Genomic DNA, 15,529 nt, shown 5'->3' on the forward strand with positions numbered 1-15,529 from the left:
AAAGTGATGTCTTTTGAACTAAAGAATGCTAGTGCTACTTATCAACGGGCCATGCAGAAAATCTTTGATAATGCACTTCATAAATACATGGAGTGTCGACGACAATTTAGTGGTTAAAACAAAAAGGAGGGAAGACCATCTGGCAAATCTACAATCCGTGTTCAATCGCTTGAGAAAGTATCAGCTTAAAATGAACCCCCGCAAATGCGCTTTTGGCGTAACATCTAGAAAATTTCTTGGTTTCATTATGAGGCACCGCAGTATTGAAATTGACCAATCCAAAATTGAAGCTATCCAGAAAATGCCAAAGCCCAAGAATCTGCTAGAACTTAAGAGGCTTGCAGGGAAAACTGGCCTACATACGACGATTTATCTCGAACTTGGCTGGTCGATGTCAACCTTTCAATAGATTGATGAAAAAGGATGTGCACTTTGAATGGGATGAGGCTTCTAGCAATGCTTTTGCGCGCATCAAAAGATACTTGCTTAATCCTCCAGTTTTAGGTGCTCCTATCCCAGGAAAGCCTTTGGTACTGTATATTGCGGCCCAAGAAAAGTCTCTAGGTGCTCTTATGGCACAAGAAAATAAAGAGGGGAAAGAAAGAGCCCTTTATTATCTAAGTCGAACTCTCAATGGGGCTGAATTAAATTATTCTCTTATCGAAAAGATGTGCCTCACTCTTTTCTTTGCCATAGACAAACTGGAGCACTACATGCAAGCATATATAGTCTGTTTGATAGCAAAGGCGGACCCGATCAAATATGTCCTCTCCAAGCCAGTGGTTTCGGGTTGTATAGCTCGATGGGCAGTCTTGCTACAATAATATGACGTTGCATACGTTCCACAAAAAGCTGTCAAAGGACAAGTATTGGCAAATTTCTTAGCTGATCACCCAGTTCCGTCTGATTGGGAGTTCTCTGATGATTTCCCAAATGAAGACGTGTTTTACATTTAAGTAATGCCACCATGGATGATGTTTTTCAATGGGGCTGCACGTCAAGAAGGAGCGGGAGCAGGTGTAGTGTTTGTTTCTCCGCAACAACAAATACTTCTATACTCTTTCTCATTAAGTGAACTTTGCTCTAACAACATAGCCGAATATCAAGCATTGATTATTGGTCTACAAATGGCCATTGAGATGGCCATATCGCAACTTGAGATCTTGGGAGACTCCAAATTAGTTATCAACCAAATCTTGGAGCAATATGACATCAAGAAAGAAGACCTCATCCCCTATTGCAAATATGCGAAGAAGTTGCTAGCAAATTTTGAGGCCATCACATTAGAGCATATACCAAGGAAGGAGAATAGACAGGCCGATGCTTTAGCTAATTTGGCTACCGCCTTAGCATCATCTCAAGAAGAGACAACCAAAGTTGCTATTTCCCAAAGGTGGGTAGTACCTCTCGTGGTTGAAGAAGAAGAAGAAGAGCAAGCCAACATCATTTCTGTATGCCTTTCAAAAAAGAAGATTGGCGACAAGTGATCATTGAATACCTTCAACATGGAAGACTCCCGGATGATAAACGCCACAAGACTGAAGTGCGGAGGAGGGCTGCTCGATTCATTTACTATAAGGACACTTTCTTCCGCCGTTCATTTGATGGATTGTTTCTCCGTTGCTTAAGAGAGGAGGAGGCTAAACAAGCCTTAGAGGAGGCTCATTCTGGAATATGCGGCGCACATCAGTCAGATCCTAAGTTACATTACAGGATCAAACGAATGGGTTACTATTGGCCTACGATGGTGCAAGATTCTATGGAGTGCGCTAAGAAATGCAAAGCTTGTCAGTATCATGCAAACTTCATCCACCAGCCGCCAGAACCTTTACACCCAACTGTAGTTTCTTGGCCTTTCGATGCATGGGGGCTTGATGCAATAAGGCCATTACCAAAGTCATCTAGTGGCCATCTATACATCTTGGCCGCAACTGATTACTTCTCAAAATGGGCGAAAGATGTGCCTCTTAAGGAAGTGAAGAAAGAAACAGTGGTCAACTTCATTCAAACTCACTTGATCTATCGGTATGGTGTCCCTCAGTATATCATAACTAATAATGGCAAACCATTCTACAATAGGCTTATGACAGAGCTATGCGAGAATTTTGAATTTAAACAATACAACTCCTCCATGTATAATGCCCCGGCAAATGGACTAGCTGAAGCATTTAACAAAACACTTGGCAGTTTGTTGAAGAAGGTGGTATCCAAGACAAAACGAGATTGGCATGAAAGAATCGGAGAAGCATTATGGGCATATCGAACAACATTTCGAACGCCTATTCAAGCGACACCATATTCTCTTGTCTATGGAGTGGAAGCCGTCCTTCCTTTAGAACACCAGATCCCATCATTACAGATTGCCATTCAAGAAGGATTGACTGGAGAAGAAAATGCCAAGCTCAAGTTGCAAGAATTAGAGGCACTTGATGAGAAAAGGCTCGAGGCCTAACAACGCCTTGAGTGCTATCAAGTTCGTCTTTCAAGCGCATTCAATAATAAAGTTAAACCACGATCATTCCAAGTTGGTGACTTAGTCCTTGCTGTTTGAAGACCTATCATCACAACTCATCATACAGGCAATAAGTTCACTTCAAAATGGGATGGACCTTATGTTGTGAAAGAAGTCTACACCAATGGAGCTTACAAGTTGATTGATAATGATGGTGTAAGGATCGACCCCATCAATGGGAAGTTCCTTAAACGCTTCTATGCTTGAAAGTCAAGGATTGCTCCTTAGTAAGAGTTTAAACTACCCACTGTAGCGCTGCAAAAGTATATGATCTCTTCCCATTACCCTTGAAAGCATACCAATAAGGAGAAATTAATCCCACTGTAGTGCTGCAAAAGTATATGATGTCACCAGTTGCGAGTGTGGCGTAGTGGTTGGATGCCCGTGTCTCCCTTGAGGCCAAGGTCTCAGGTTCAATTAGTGGTGATACCCACTATTACACACTACGCCCTCCTTTTTGCAAAAACACACAAGAAAAAAAATCATCAAAAAAAATTTTTTTGAACTACGTGATGACTTGATCCCTCTCGAGGGTACGTAGGCAACTTATTACAAATTTTACTATATAAAATTTATAAATTAACGTGGCAATAAATATGATTGACGAGCTTCAATTATCTTTCTTCTCTTTCTGAGAAAAACCCACATCATAAATGAATGTTTGAATTGTTTTTTTGTGATTGATGGCATATTATTTTGTAAGCTATATGTAGTAAAATTTATAATATCTCTAACATCACTTCTATACGAATAAATGAGTAATTCTTAGGTACTCTTGGAGTACAATGAATGGTGCTTTCTCCTCTCACATTCATAGTAAAATTCACTCATTGAATTCATAGTGAACCCCACCATGAATGTGAAATAAGATAGCACAATTTCATTATTTTCTGGGAGTATCTAAGATTTTTCCTTAATGACCTTTGCATAATCTTATAAACAAACCTCAACCATGTAATTGCCACTACTAAGGGTATATTTGGTATGATGTAATAGTTCATGTAATGAATAGCTATTCATGTGTAATAGCAATTCAGGCTGTGTTTGTTTTGGCTTCAAATTACTTCCGGAAATGCTTTTCCGTAAAACTTGAGTGTTTGGTTGAACTAGTAAATTCAGTCAACCGAAATGCTTTCCCCTTTGACCGTAAAATCATTTTCATTCATATTTTCACTTCAAACCATTTCCACTCCTCACACAACACGATCTGAGCTCTCTTACAGCAGCGCACTCCTCACAACGCACTCTCCACACTCATTCCTCACAGCTCCACCCACAGTCCGACAAGCGCCAAATGCAGACCCACGGTGAGTTTCCTTTCCATTTCTCAGTCCCAATTTGACCCACAGTAAGTTTCCTTTCCATTTCTCAATCCCGATCCAACCCATGGTGAGTGAGTTTCTCAGTCCGATCCACACACTTCTAATCCACACACCTCCGACCAAAACCTGACCTCTGATCCACATTCCCTCAAACCCATAAACAACCCAACCTCCTACCCACCCTCTCAGATCCGATCTATATATATATATATATATATGTATTTTTTTTTGTTTATTTATTTATTTATTTACTTCATATAATTATTTATTTATTTATATAATTATTTATTTATTTATTTACCTTTTTTAATTATCCATTTTGTAATTATTGATTTAAGAATTTAACTATTGTTGGTGTTACAATTATACATAAATAAAATGCAATGTGATTTGTTGGTGTAAATATTGATTGTGATGGTATTATGTGCAGTTATCAATGTGTTGGTACTGTGATGGTGTAAATATTGATTGTAAATAGAATGCAATGTGATGGTATCAATGTGCAGTTATCAATGTGATGGTGTAAATATTGATTGTAAATAGAATGCAATGTGATTTGGTACTCGTTATCAATGTGGTTTGGATGTTTTCTGTTTATGGCTGTTTTTATTTACTGTGTAATCAATAGCATGCTTGTTTACATACCTCTTACACCACAGTGTTTGTGATTTTTTAGATGAAGAAAAAAAACCAAAGCTGCAATTCTTGCCTCAATTGCATCTGTCCTCCTTATGGGGGTTGCATTGTTAAGGAAATTGCGACGTAAAACGGAAAGCATTTTCCATAAAATGTTTAAACAAACCAAACACAAGAATTGATTTTCCATAAAACGAATTCCGAGGCAACCAAACAACCTGAATACATTTTCCTTTCCCGAAAATAGCATTTCTGGAAAATATTTATTTTCCGGAAAATATTTTACGTGAACCAAACACAGCCTCAATCATTTGATTGCATAATCATTACATGAATTAGTTATTACAATGGAATAACTATTCTTTAAATTGAAGAATAGTTATTCCTCTTTAAGATGGATGTAATAGCTATTCCATAGTGCATATAATAGGTCTTAAAATTAATATATTTTTAAAAATATAAATTTTCGTTATACATCATCTTTTACAAGCTTTCCATATGTAACAACCAAACTTATAGATAATAATAGTTATTCCATTATAATATCTTCTACACATCATTTCTTTATACATTATCTTTTACAAACTTTCACTACTCAATAACGCTCGGTTTGTTTATGGCATGTATCTATTTTTTGCAATTATTCTCAGCTTTGTTCTTATTCATTGTGAATCCGCCATAAGATTTAATTACCTGATGAACCAAGTAGTATGATAAATGTTGTTGTGGGGTCATGGGCCCAGATCATACAATTGGGCTTTGGGCCTAGGGTCCTAGCCGAGGATAAGGGGTCGTCCGAGGATGGGTAAGTATAGTCAAGGAACCCCATGCTAATGGATAAGGAAGACAATATTGAATATAATGGCCTAGGAGTTTGTGCCGAGGATGAATTTGTCCTCGGCTAGTCAAGGCCGAGGTCCGTAAAGGATGCCTGCCATCTAGAGGTGCGATCCATGAAGTTCTAGAAATATGAATAAGCCTTGTAGGAACAGAAGACAAAGAAGAATCCCAAAATATCTTGGGAAAAGCTGCTGTCACCGCATTGAATGCACCCCATCTAGCTCCCTGGCCACATTAATGAGGAAGTGACCACTACACAGTATTATTGCAGCCTTACAACCACCCCAGAAGACTTCTAGAGGGGGCTGATGGGACAAGTATCGGGATAAACCATCATCTATCCATGTGTAGGGTAGAGATGAAGGAAGATAGGTAGTATAAATAAGAGTAGAGACCCTAGAGATCAGGGAGAGGAGAAGAAAAAGCACTGTAGCAATCTCAAGAACTCCTGGAACCATTCTCATTCAATATTTATTAGAACAAAACTCCTCGGATTGGGCCAAAAACAAACTTTCTTTGATAAACTCAGTTCATCTCTGTTTGATTGTCATGAACACCATATTAACTGTTATCCATGCACTAAAGCCTAGCTCTTTGACCCACTCTCTACAAATTTATTGTACTGGGCTGCAAAACGTGTCCCTACAGTTGTAATAATCTTTATTCAGTGTACCAAACGTGCCTTAAATGTCATTTATACTCTTCTAAACAAAGAACCTATGCAGACTCTCATAAACAAATTAAGAGGATTTTTTATTTTCATTTCTGAATGGTGATATATCTGGTTAGGGTAAAATTTCTTGGATGCCAGTTGAATCAACAGAAAGGTGTGCCAAGGCAACTGTGAACAGCACTTGCAAAGGAGACATGTACTTGACTGTGCCATCTTGGATGGGGTGGGGATTTTGGACGAGGCTCTTATGTCCTGAAGTATTAGAGTGGTGTCTGCACCCAGTATTAGTCAAATGGCCACTCGCTCAAAAGGACCGCTATGTCAAAGATCAAAGTTTTGAGCCAATAAATTCTACGCAGAAGAACTAATAATGGAGCTCTCTATGATCTAGATTGGAAGGGTTTGATCAATTGTTTGGTGCAAATGAAAACTAAAGTGTACTATATTAAGAGATAATTGATCATTTTCGGTTCAGAATTAAAATATCACTTTGGTATATTAAATAAATACCTGGGCAAGAGCATATTAATTAGTACTTCATGCTAGCATGAAGTACTAGTTAATATGTCCCTTTTTTTTCAATTATTCCCTTAAGACATTTAATCAAAATTTATGCGAATCTGATAAATAAAAGCCATCACTTCAAAGTGGATATTGAAATACATAACCAAATTCATCATTAATCATTGTTGATATGTGGCTCCTCTTCACAATTAGTTGTTGCTTCTGGAAAATTATAGTTGTTCACACAATTATACCAATAAAAGATCCACCATCCTTTCACTTTAAATGCCTTAAAACCTGATATTGTTCTTTTTTGGAGTTGGAAAAAATCCTTTGTGAGAGCCCGGATCACAAGAGTGCCTAAGTTTTTTTCCCACGGTCAATGGTTTGAATTACTACATTTGAGAGTTGTACATCAATAATAAAATAATAAAAGGACAAGGGAGGTGGAAGATTACTACAACATTTATCATACGACGTGGTTCATCAGGTAAATCTTAATGGTGGATTCACAATGAATAAGGAAAGAGCATAGAATACTTATCAAAAAAAAGGAAAGAGCAGAGAATAATTGCAAAAAATAGATACACACTATAAACGGCCAGCTTTATTGAGTAGTGAATGTTTGTGTTTAATTGGATAACAAAAGTAAAATGTTCAAGCTTAGCTGGAGCTCAAAAAAATATCTAAAAACTTAAACTTTGGTTAATTCATTAGTGAAACCAAGATAGTTCAATATCAAGCTTATGAGCTTGAGTTCCAATACAAGTACATTATTAAGCTCATATCAAGTTTATTTGTTTGGAAGAGTGGTTTCAACTCTCAATTAATTAAAGTTCTAGTAAGATATGAGCTTATTTGTTAAGCTCATATCAAACTTATTACCCAAGCCATAAATGAGTTTAGGCTCAGCGTATTTTGTATCAATTCCTAATGTTCACAAGCCTATTCAAGAATCATTATTTTTTTTGCTTGGGCTCAACTTGTTTATTAAACAAGCCTAAAACTAAAACTCAAGCTTAACTTATTTATAAACAAACAAACATGGACGAGATTTTTATCGAGCGAAACCCAAGCTGTTTATGAACAATCAGATTCATTTACAACTTCACACACACTCAAAGTCACTTGTAGTTTTATGTGGAAAGCCACATGTATAGGGTTGCAAATGAATTAAGATATTTATGAATAGCTCAAGCTCATCTCAAGAAAAGTTTGTTTATATTTGTTTATTTAGGAAACAAATTAATTTTGAATAAAATAATGTGTTCGTGAATAAGCTTGTAAACATGAGACTCAATTTAACGATATATAATATAATATTTTTATGTTTATGTAAGTTTTAAAATAGATTCATATGATATCAAATTATTATTTGCAATATATTGACAATATAAACAGTCCATTCATAATAAAAATTTATAAATTTGTGAATGATTAAAAATTTTAGTCACAATTTTACTATATGGAAAAAGAATAAGTTAATCAAGTACCTTTTGAACAAGTTCAAGCTTATTCAACAAGCAAATGAACCAAGCTTAAACATATTTTTTTTATGAAGTACTCCAACTTGGTTTGTGTTCAAAATAAAATTATATGAACAAACCTATACTTTTAATACTCAACTCATTTATACATAAGGTAGTTTTTTTTTTTTTTTTTAATTACAAGTTTTCCTCTCTTTTTATAGAAGAAAAGAAGATGATGGCACAATACAAATGTTCAAATTCTATTGGCCATCTATCATCTTTTGATATGCTTAATTGAGTTAATTCTATTATAAATTTTAGGGAAATACTAACGGATGCTCTTAGGCTCCGCTTGGGAGGAGGGAATGGAATGGAATGAAAATGAATAAAAAGAATAATTTTAGAATATTTTTCCCTTCTCTTGTTTGAGAGTTTTAATAGAGGGAATGGAAAGTTCATTCTCTTGTTTGGGAGTTTAAGTGGAAGGAAACACTCATTCCTCTCTATTCCCTTAAAACCTTAAATTTTCATTCCCTTCGAAATTGGGAGAAATGGAAGGGAATGGAATTAGATTTAATGATTTTTTTAATAAAACTCCCAAAATACCCCTATATATTAAACCATTTATTTTAAAATAGGGGTCTAATAGTAATATTGTCATAAAATTTTTCCATTCCATTCTTGTTGCTCCCAAACAGGATTACATACATTCCATTCATTTCCATTCTTTTATTTTAAAACATCCAATTAAGGCTACTTAATTCCATTTCATTCCATTTATTTCCCTTACTTAAATATATTCCATTCCATTTCATTCCTTTCCATTCCCTTATGATTATCTCATTTCATTCCCTTATGAACTCCCAAGCAGAGCTTTAGGGAAATTGTTAATAATCTATTTAAAGAAAATTTTTATGGAAAAAAAAAAAAAAACAATTAATATTGTGACAATTTTTTTCATTTCCCATAAAAATATGTCAAAATTTTTTTTAAATGAATTATTATATTAAGAATGCACCTTTACCGTAAGTTAGTAATTAATCCTCGGGAACCGCTCATACAGAATTCCTTCTCAGTTATATTTTGTATTATTTTATGGATTTTGTTAATATATACCCCTAAGAGCGGTGCTTAAAATACATTTAATATTTTATTTTATAATTTTTTTACAATTTTTATAAAAATAAAGTCAAATTATATATAATTCCGAATTAATGAATTTGTGTGTGAAGCCGATGAATCATTAACTATAATCTATTACTATAATTTTTGGTCTTTTACAAGTATTGGAACTGTGCATAAGTGGGGTAACCCCGTAACAGTAAGACCACGCCTTTAATACCGAATTAATGACTTGCTGCTACCATTAATTATAAGCCTGTTGAGTGTTGAGTGTTGAGTGTTGAGTCTTACAGATTAAACCTAAATTTCTTAAATCTTCTTCAGATGTTGGTGAAGTGTTAAATGTATTAGTGATTCAATAAATGATGATTCCAACAACCTGCAAATCGGTCAATTATTGGTGGGCCTTTGGTCACGAGTCGAGTTCACTGTTCACTACTTCATCCATTTAAGCTTCAGTCTCTCTCTCTCTCTCTTTCTCTCACACACACACACACACACACACACACACACAGTCTCAATTCAGTGTTTCACTAAAAGCTATGGATTTGCTGCACAAGTTCTTGAACATTATACTCCTCCCCTTAACCTTCATTTTGTTACTTCTCATTATGCCACCATTTCTTCTTCTCAAGTTTCTTTTTTCCTTGAAAAGATACATATTCATGGAAAATGTGGCCGGCAAAGTTGCGCTTATCACTGGAGCATCTTCAGGAATTGGCGAGGTCTTTATCCATCCCACACCATTTATCTTTCAAGAATAAGTATTTTTCATGTCTTATTTCAAGCTTATAATATTTTTATTTTTATTTTTACTTCAAATTTAAGTAATTAATGAAAAGTAGAGTGGATGAAAGCCCTATCTAGATAGAGTTGTAAATGAACCGATTTTTTCTTGAATAGCACAAGTTTGATTCAGGAAAAAAAAAATTGTTTATGTGTATTTATTTAGTAAACGAATCAAGCTCAAGTTTATATAGATTTAAGTTTGACCATTAAACAAACCAATAAAATCAAATTATTAGCATAGATTAGCTAAGGAGTGAAAAATTTTAGTCATGATATTTACTATATATGCATTCGAAAAGAATAAGTAAATCATGTAACTTGTGAATAAGTTCAAACTTGTTCGACAAGAAGATTAACCAAATTTGAACAAGTCATTTAGTTTGATGATAAGCTTGAGTTCGGTTTGTGTTTGAAATACAATATAATGATATAATATTGAACCTTTAAACCTTGGCTTAACTCAACCTGTTTCTAACATTCAGTAATTTTCTTTTTCATTATAGATGTTCTTCCTAACTACTTACTTTTTTATTTATTTACCTAATATGTTATATTTTATTCTTAAATCTATATATTTTTAGTGTGAGCTAGAATCAACCTTTGGTTTTAATTTATTTTGCTATATACTTATATGTCCAGTCTTTTAAACCCTCAATTTTTTTTTTAAGTACAATTATAGTCTTGTCAACTCTCAACAAAAAAACTAATCCAAATGCACACTTATATTTATAAGTGATTTAATTTTATTTCATGATTCATTTATTTTATATATATATATAAATATATCGTAATGATTTTTGTATTATTCTCTTATCTTTGGTTGTTTCTTTGTTCTTTTATTTATATTGAAAAATAAATAAAAATTATATTAAAGTTTTTTTGTAGTGTGTGAAAATAAAACATAGGTTATATCAGGTAGATTCAACCCATCAAAGCAAAGGAATAACAACTTGTTTACTCCAAAAAAATTTTGACCCATACTGATTTGACTCACACCCAACCAGATTGAACTCAAACTCATTTTGCCCAGCCAAGTCTCTTAGATTGCTAAGAAGTGAGAAGTGAAAATGTAAACTTAATAAGCATTTAATCTATGTTCTTTTTTTTCTTTTTTCTTTTTCATATATTTTATTCAACCATTAGAAACTTTACTAGTTGAACTAATTGGAGCATATATATATATATATATATATATAATATCTATGTTAGGGATTAGAATACTCTTAAAGTGGGATTAGGAATAACATTTCTAAATACTGTTCATTCAACTATTAAAAATAAAATAAATAACTCGTATTATATCTTTCGTCATAAACAATATAATTCATGAATGTATAAATTTTATCTATATCAACAACAATCACTTTAGGTACCCTACGAGCTATGTATAGATTGGACCTCTTAGAAATTGGGCTATCAACTAGAAAACTCCCTCGCAAAAAGAGCAGTTTTAGCTACAAATTTAAATATTTGGGTAGAAGAACCACCCTCTAATTTGAAGGTTGTATTTCACAGACTTTATTAAGCAATAAAACTTTACAGTCTTTGCTTACCTTATTCTCCACACACACACACCAAAAAAAAGGAAGAGGAAGAAGAAAGAAATCAGACTATCATTATATTAGTGTCATATCTATTGTCTATTGACTTGTGTTTGTGAGTTTGAAGCATGTTGCTTATGAGTACGCAAAGAGAGGTGCTCGTTTAGTCCTCGTTGCAAGAAGAGAGGTCGTTTAGTCCTCGTTGCAAGAAGAGAGGACCGTCTTCGGGCAGTCGCAAATAAAGCCCGTAAGATAGGATCCCCGGAGGTTATTGCTGTGGCTGCAGATGTTTCCAAGGTTGAAGACTGTAAGCGATTTGTTGAAGAGGCAGTGAACCACTTTGGACAATGTAAGTGTCTACGAAAAGTTTTCATATTTTCCTATGTATTTTTTTTTATAATATTTTGGAAATGTATATGTTATGGTTGGCTGGTTTTCTGCTACAGTGGATCATTTGGTCAACAATGCTGGAGTGACAAAACCACGCTCGTTTGAAAAAGTCACCCAATTTTCTGATTTTGCTTCACTTATGGTAATAAATTTGCATCTCTGTTCTAATACTTTTGGAACAAACTTGTCATGACATTAATTGAATAGTTGATATTAGAAAAGATATGGTGGTAGCTATTGTCTATTAGATAATGTCATTTGAGAACAGTGATAGTTGTGAGAAAAGTTGTGTGAAAATGCAGAATAAATCTAGTTTTACACTTTTTTACACAATTTTTGTCACAATTGTCCTATTTGGCAGATAGTGAGTAATTTATTATTAGAGTTGGTGAGGTATGGTAAAAGATGGGTTATTAGAGTTAATAATACTACAATAGTGGAAATGTGGAATAAGACAGAGAAGAAGAATGGGTAGCGGCCATGATTTAGAAAGGGCTATTATACCAATAAGTTATAACAACGAGATCATTTTAATGTAATAAACTTGATAACAAGTTTCAAAGACATATTATCTAATACTGATAGTAAATGGCAGTAGCTTTATTTTTTTTCCTTTTGTTATAATATGATTGTGGTCATGCTTTCTTGGAATTAGCAATACTGTGTACCTATAATGAACTTCTTGTTTTGTTCCCAAAAAAAAATTCTTGTTAAGCTGCGGTTGGTATCATTTTTGTTCACTAGTGACAAAATATTTTTCACAACTGTTAAGATAACTTTTTAAAATTGATGCATGATAAAGGTGATGTTAATCACAATAAGTTATATTTGTAATTGTGAAAAACATTGTAGTTCTAGTATTACTAGTTTGTTAATTTAATTCTTAAGTCTTAACTTGCGCACTTACATTAATTGATTCCCACTTCAATTTGTTAGGATATAAATTTTTGGGGGTCAGTGTATAGTACCCATTATGCAATGCCACACTTGAGAAAAAACAAAGGGAAGATTGTTGTAATTTCTTCAACTGGAGCATGGTTAGCTAATCCAAGATTGAGCTTCTACAATGTAAGAAACCTCCTTCAATGCTTTATGGCCACGTTTTCTTTCTTCATGATTAATTGCTCATAAATCTGTGATGGCCACAGGCAAGCAAGGCAGCCCTACTATCTTTTTTTGAGACATTGAGAATTGAATTTGGTCCGGATATTGGGGTAACAATTGTGACTCCTGGATTGATTGATTCAGAAATGACACAAGGCAAATTTTTACCACAGGTAGGCTCGTCTCAATCAATCTGTGTTCCACTTTACGCTGCACCAAGGAAATATATTGTCAATTAAATGAAACATATTCGTATAGTCAACTAAAGGGGAAAAAAATGCATGCAGTTTTGCATGGCTAGTAACAAATAATCAGTTTTTCAACAATGATTAGACTGATTTTTCTGTTGATGTATTCATTTATTGTTGGACTTCTAAAAATAAAAATAAAAATAATCTCCATGAGATGAATGTTTGCAAATAACAACTAAAGTTCAAATCACACAGCATGGTGTTAGACTGTAAGTTGATGCATGTGGTACCTGCCCACAAGCAGTATTGGCTGCTGGTCGAATAGTGTTGTTTTACTATTAGGACTTGGCTTGCATCCAGATCAAATGTGTTCATTGTCATGTATGTGTTAAGCTCTAGTGTACTAGAGCACTGAACGGTAGCCTTACCTTTCAATTTGTATTAAATTTGGAATAGGAGCACCTCGGCTTGACAATAAATTAACAATAATTATTGAATGTTAATTTTTGGTTAGGCTGCATGGGTTCCGGCTGAGACAGCAGAAGGGTGTGCCAAGGCGATTCTGGACAGTACTTGCAGTGGAGACGTGTACTTGACTGAGCCATCTTGGATGAAGGTGTTGTATTGGATCAAAGTCTTGTGCCCTGAAGTATTGGAATGGTGTTCCCACTCAATGTTTGCCAATAGGCCACAATCTACAAAGAAGAACTCCTAGCTGCTAGCAACAACCCAAATAAGCCTAGTACATCAAGCTGAGCAGAGTTCATTGAGCTCATTCAGATTGAACATATTTAGTATTTATGTTTGATGCAAATAAAAACTCAAGGGACCCTTACAAAGGAATTCGTGTGGTATGTATTTCGGTTGCATTGAATATATTTGGTTAATGGAAGTCTAGGGCGGGGCTTGAGACAAAGCTCTAACTTTGGCAAGCTCTACTATTTTGTAAATCCTTCCTTTCTGCTTCATCATTTGGTCCAAAGAAAAGGAAATAATTGAGCAAATTTTTTCTGGAGGGAATTGCTTTTAGACACTGAAAAATGTACCTTCAATTCAAAGTGAGGGAGATTTGCTATGTGAGCGGTGAGAGGGGGCCAGAGTTTTAAGTTTTTTTTTTTTTTCAAAAAATATATATAGATAATATAATTTAAGTTTGCTTTGGAAATTATCATTTTATAGTTATGTTAATGGGTTTATGATACAAATTGAAACAACAAAAAAAAAAAAAAAAAAAAAAAAAAAGAAGAAGAAGATATAAGGAAACATAAAAAAGGAGAAATTTTTTAACTCCTCACTTATTTCACATGGGTTTTATTTATTTATTTCATAAAGTACGGACTTAGAGTAGTAACGGAGATTCTAATTAAGCCTAAGCCTCATCAAGTAAAACTAATTCTACACATGATAATCCCATGATCAACTTAATTTTTAATGGGTCATGTCAATTTTATGGGGATGGACGGATAGGCGAAATAAATAACTTTTGAGGTGTACATGTGGTAGGTGGAGAAAATAGTGAAAAGATAGGGCACCTATAGGATTACCAAGTGATTCACAAGGTAGAAGTTAATGACAGATTCACAAAGAAAAAATAGAGTAAAGAAAAGACAGAGAATATTTGCATAAAGCCAACATTATTGATGAGATAAAGATTACACATAAACGGAAATGATGACAATGAGAGTACTTAGAGAGAAAGAGCCGAAAAATATTTTGAAGATAATAATAGAATATGTATAAAAAATATATATTATAACTAGAATATGTATAGAAAATGTTAAATTATATGTATAACTAATTTATATATATGTTAGATAATATATATATATACACACACATTTAGGATGCGGCAAGGCAAACAAAACAAGTAAATCCCGGCATTGCTCCATCACATGCATCTTCAAGGTAGAAAAAATTTGAGTGGGATAAAACGTTGCAGAGAAGGTCAAGAGGGATGGGTTGTTTTTACCATCCCTAACTCAATATTCACTCATATAGAATTTTTTCAATGGATTACTCGGAATAATAATAATAACAATAAGACATCAATAGTCAAGTCGAGGAATCACACATCAAAAGAGATGGCAATAAGCCAACGTATAAGTTAGCTCATCAAGCGAAGTTCGTAGATGATTTTGTAGCATGGGTTGAGGAAATCACCGTTTTTTAAAAACGGTTATTGCTTAAGATGTAATCGACTGTTTTGATTTTATTAATAAAGTAATGCAGTAACTTCTTTAAAAAAAAATAAAATAAAAAAAGACATCAATAATAGTTTTTTTTTTTTCAAGAATAATTAAATTCAAAACAAGCATGTGTTTGAATTCAATTAAAGAAGAACTTAATATACAGGCACCCAAGATATTGTAATTAAGTTTTATTCTCCAAAATATATCATATAATTGGGTTTGAAAAATCCATGCACCCCCTAAGTTT

At 33.9% G+C, this 15,529-nt stretch overlaps 2 protein-coding genes across 2 annotated transcripts; both read left to right on the forward strand.

The window, feature by feature from the left end:
* The first annotated feature begins 1,744 nt into the window (after positions 1-1,744).
* Positions 1,745-2,452, forward strand: LOC126704351 (uncharacterized). Its single transcript, XM_050403339.1, has one exon. It carries the CDS (start codon positions 1,745-1,747, stop codon positions 2,450-2,452), a length of 708 nt encoding a protein of 235 aa, XP_050259296.1.
* Positions 2,453-9,554: 7,102 nt separating this feature from the next.
* LOC126701911 (11-beta-hydroxysteroid dehydrogenase A-like) lies at positions 9,555-14,108 on the forward strand. Its single transcript, XM_050400353.1, has 7 exons — positions 9,555-9,803; positions 11,536-11,563; positions 11,596-11,757; positions 11,855-11,940; positions 12,735-12,866; positions 12,947-13,075; positions 13,608-14,108. Exons 1-7 carry the CDS (start codon positions 9,621-9,623, stop codon positions 13,806-13,808), a joined length of 921 nt encoding a protein of 306 aa, XP_050256310.1. The 5' UTR covers positions 9,555-9,620; the 3' UTR covers positions 13,809-14,108.
* The last annotated feature ends 1,421 nt before the right edge of the window (positions 14,109-15,529 follow it).

Source organism: Quercus robur, chromosome 10, assembly GCF_932294415.1.
Source record: "Quercus robur chromosome 10, dhQueRobu3.1, whole genome shotgun sequence".
Lineage (NCBI taxonomy): Eukaryota > Viridiplantae > Streptophyta > Magnoliopsida > Fagales > Fagaceae > Quercus > Quercus robur.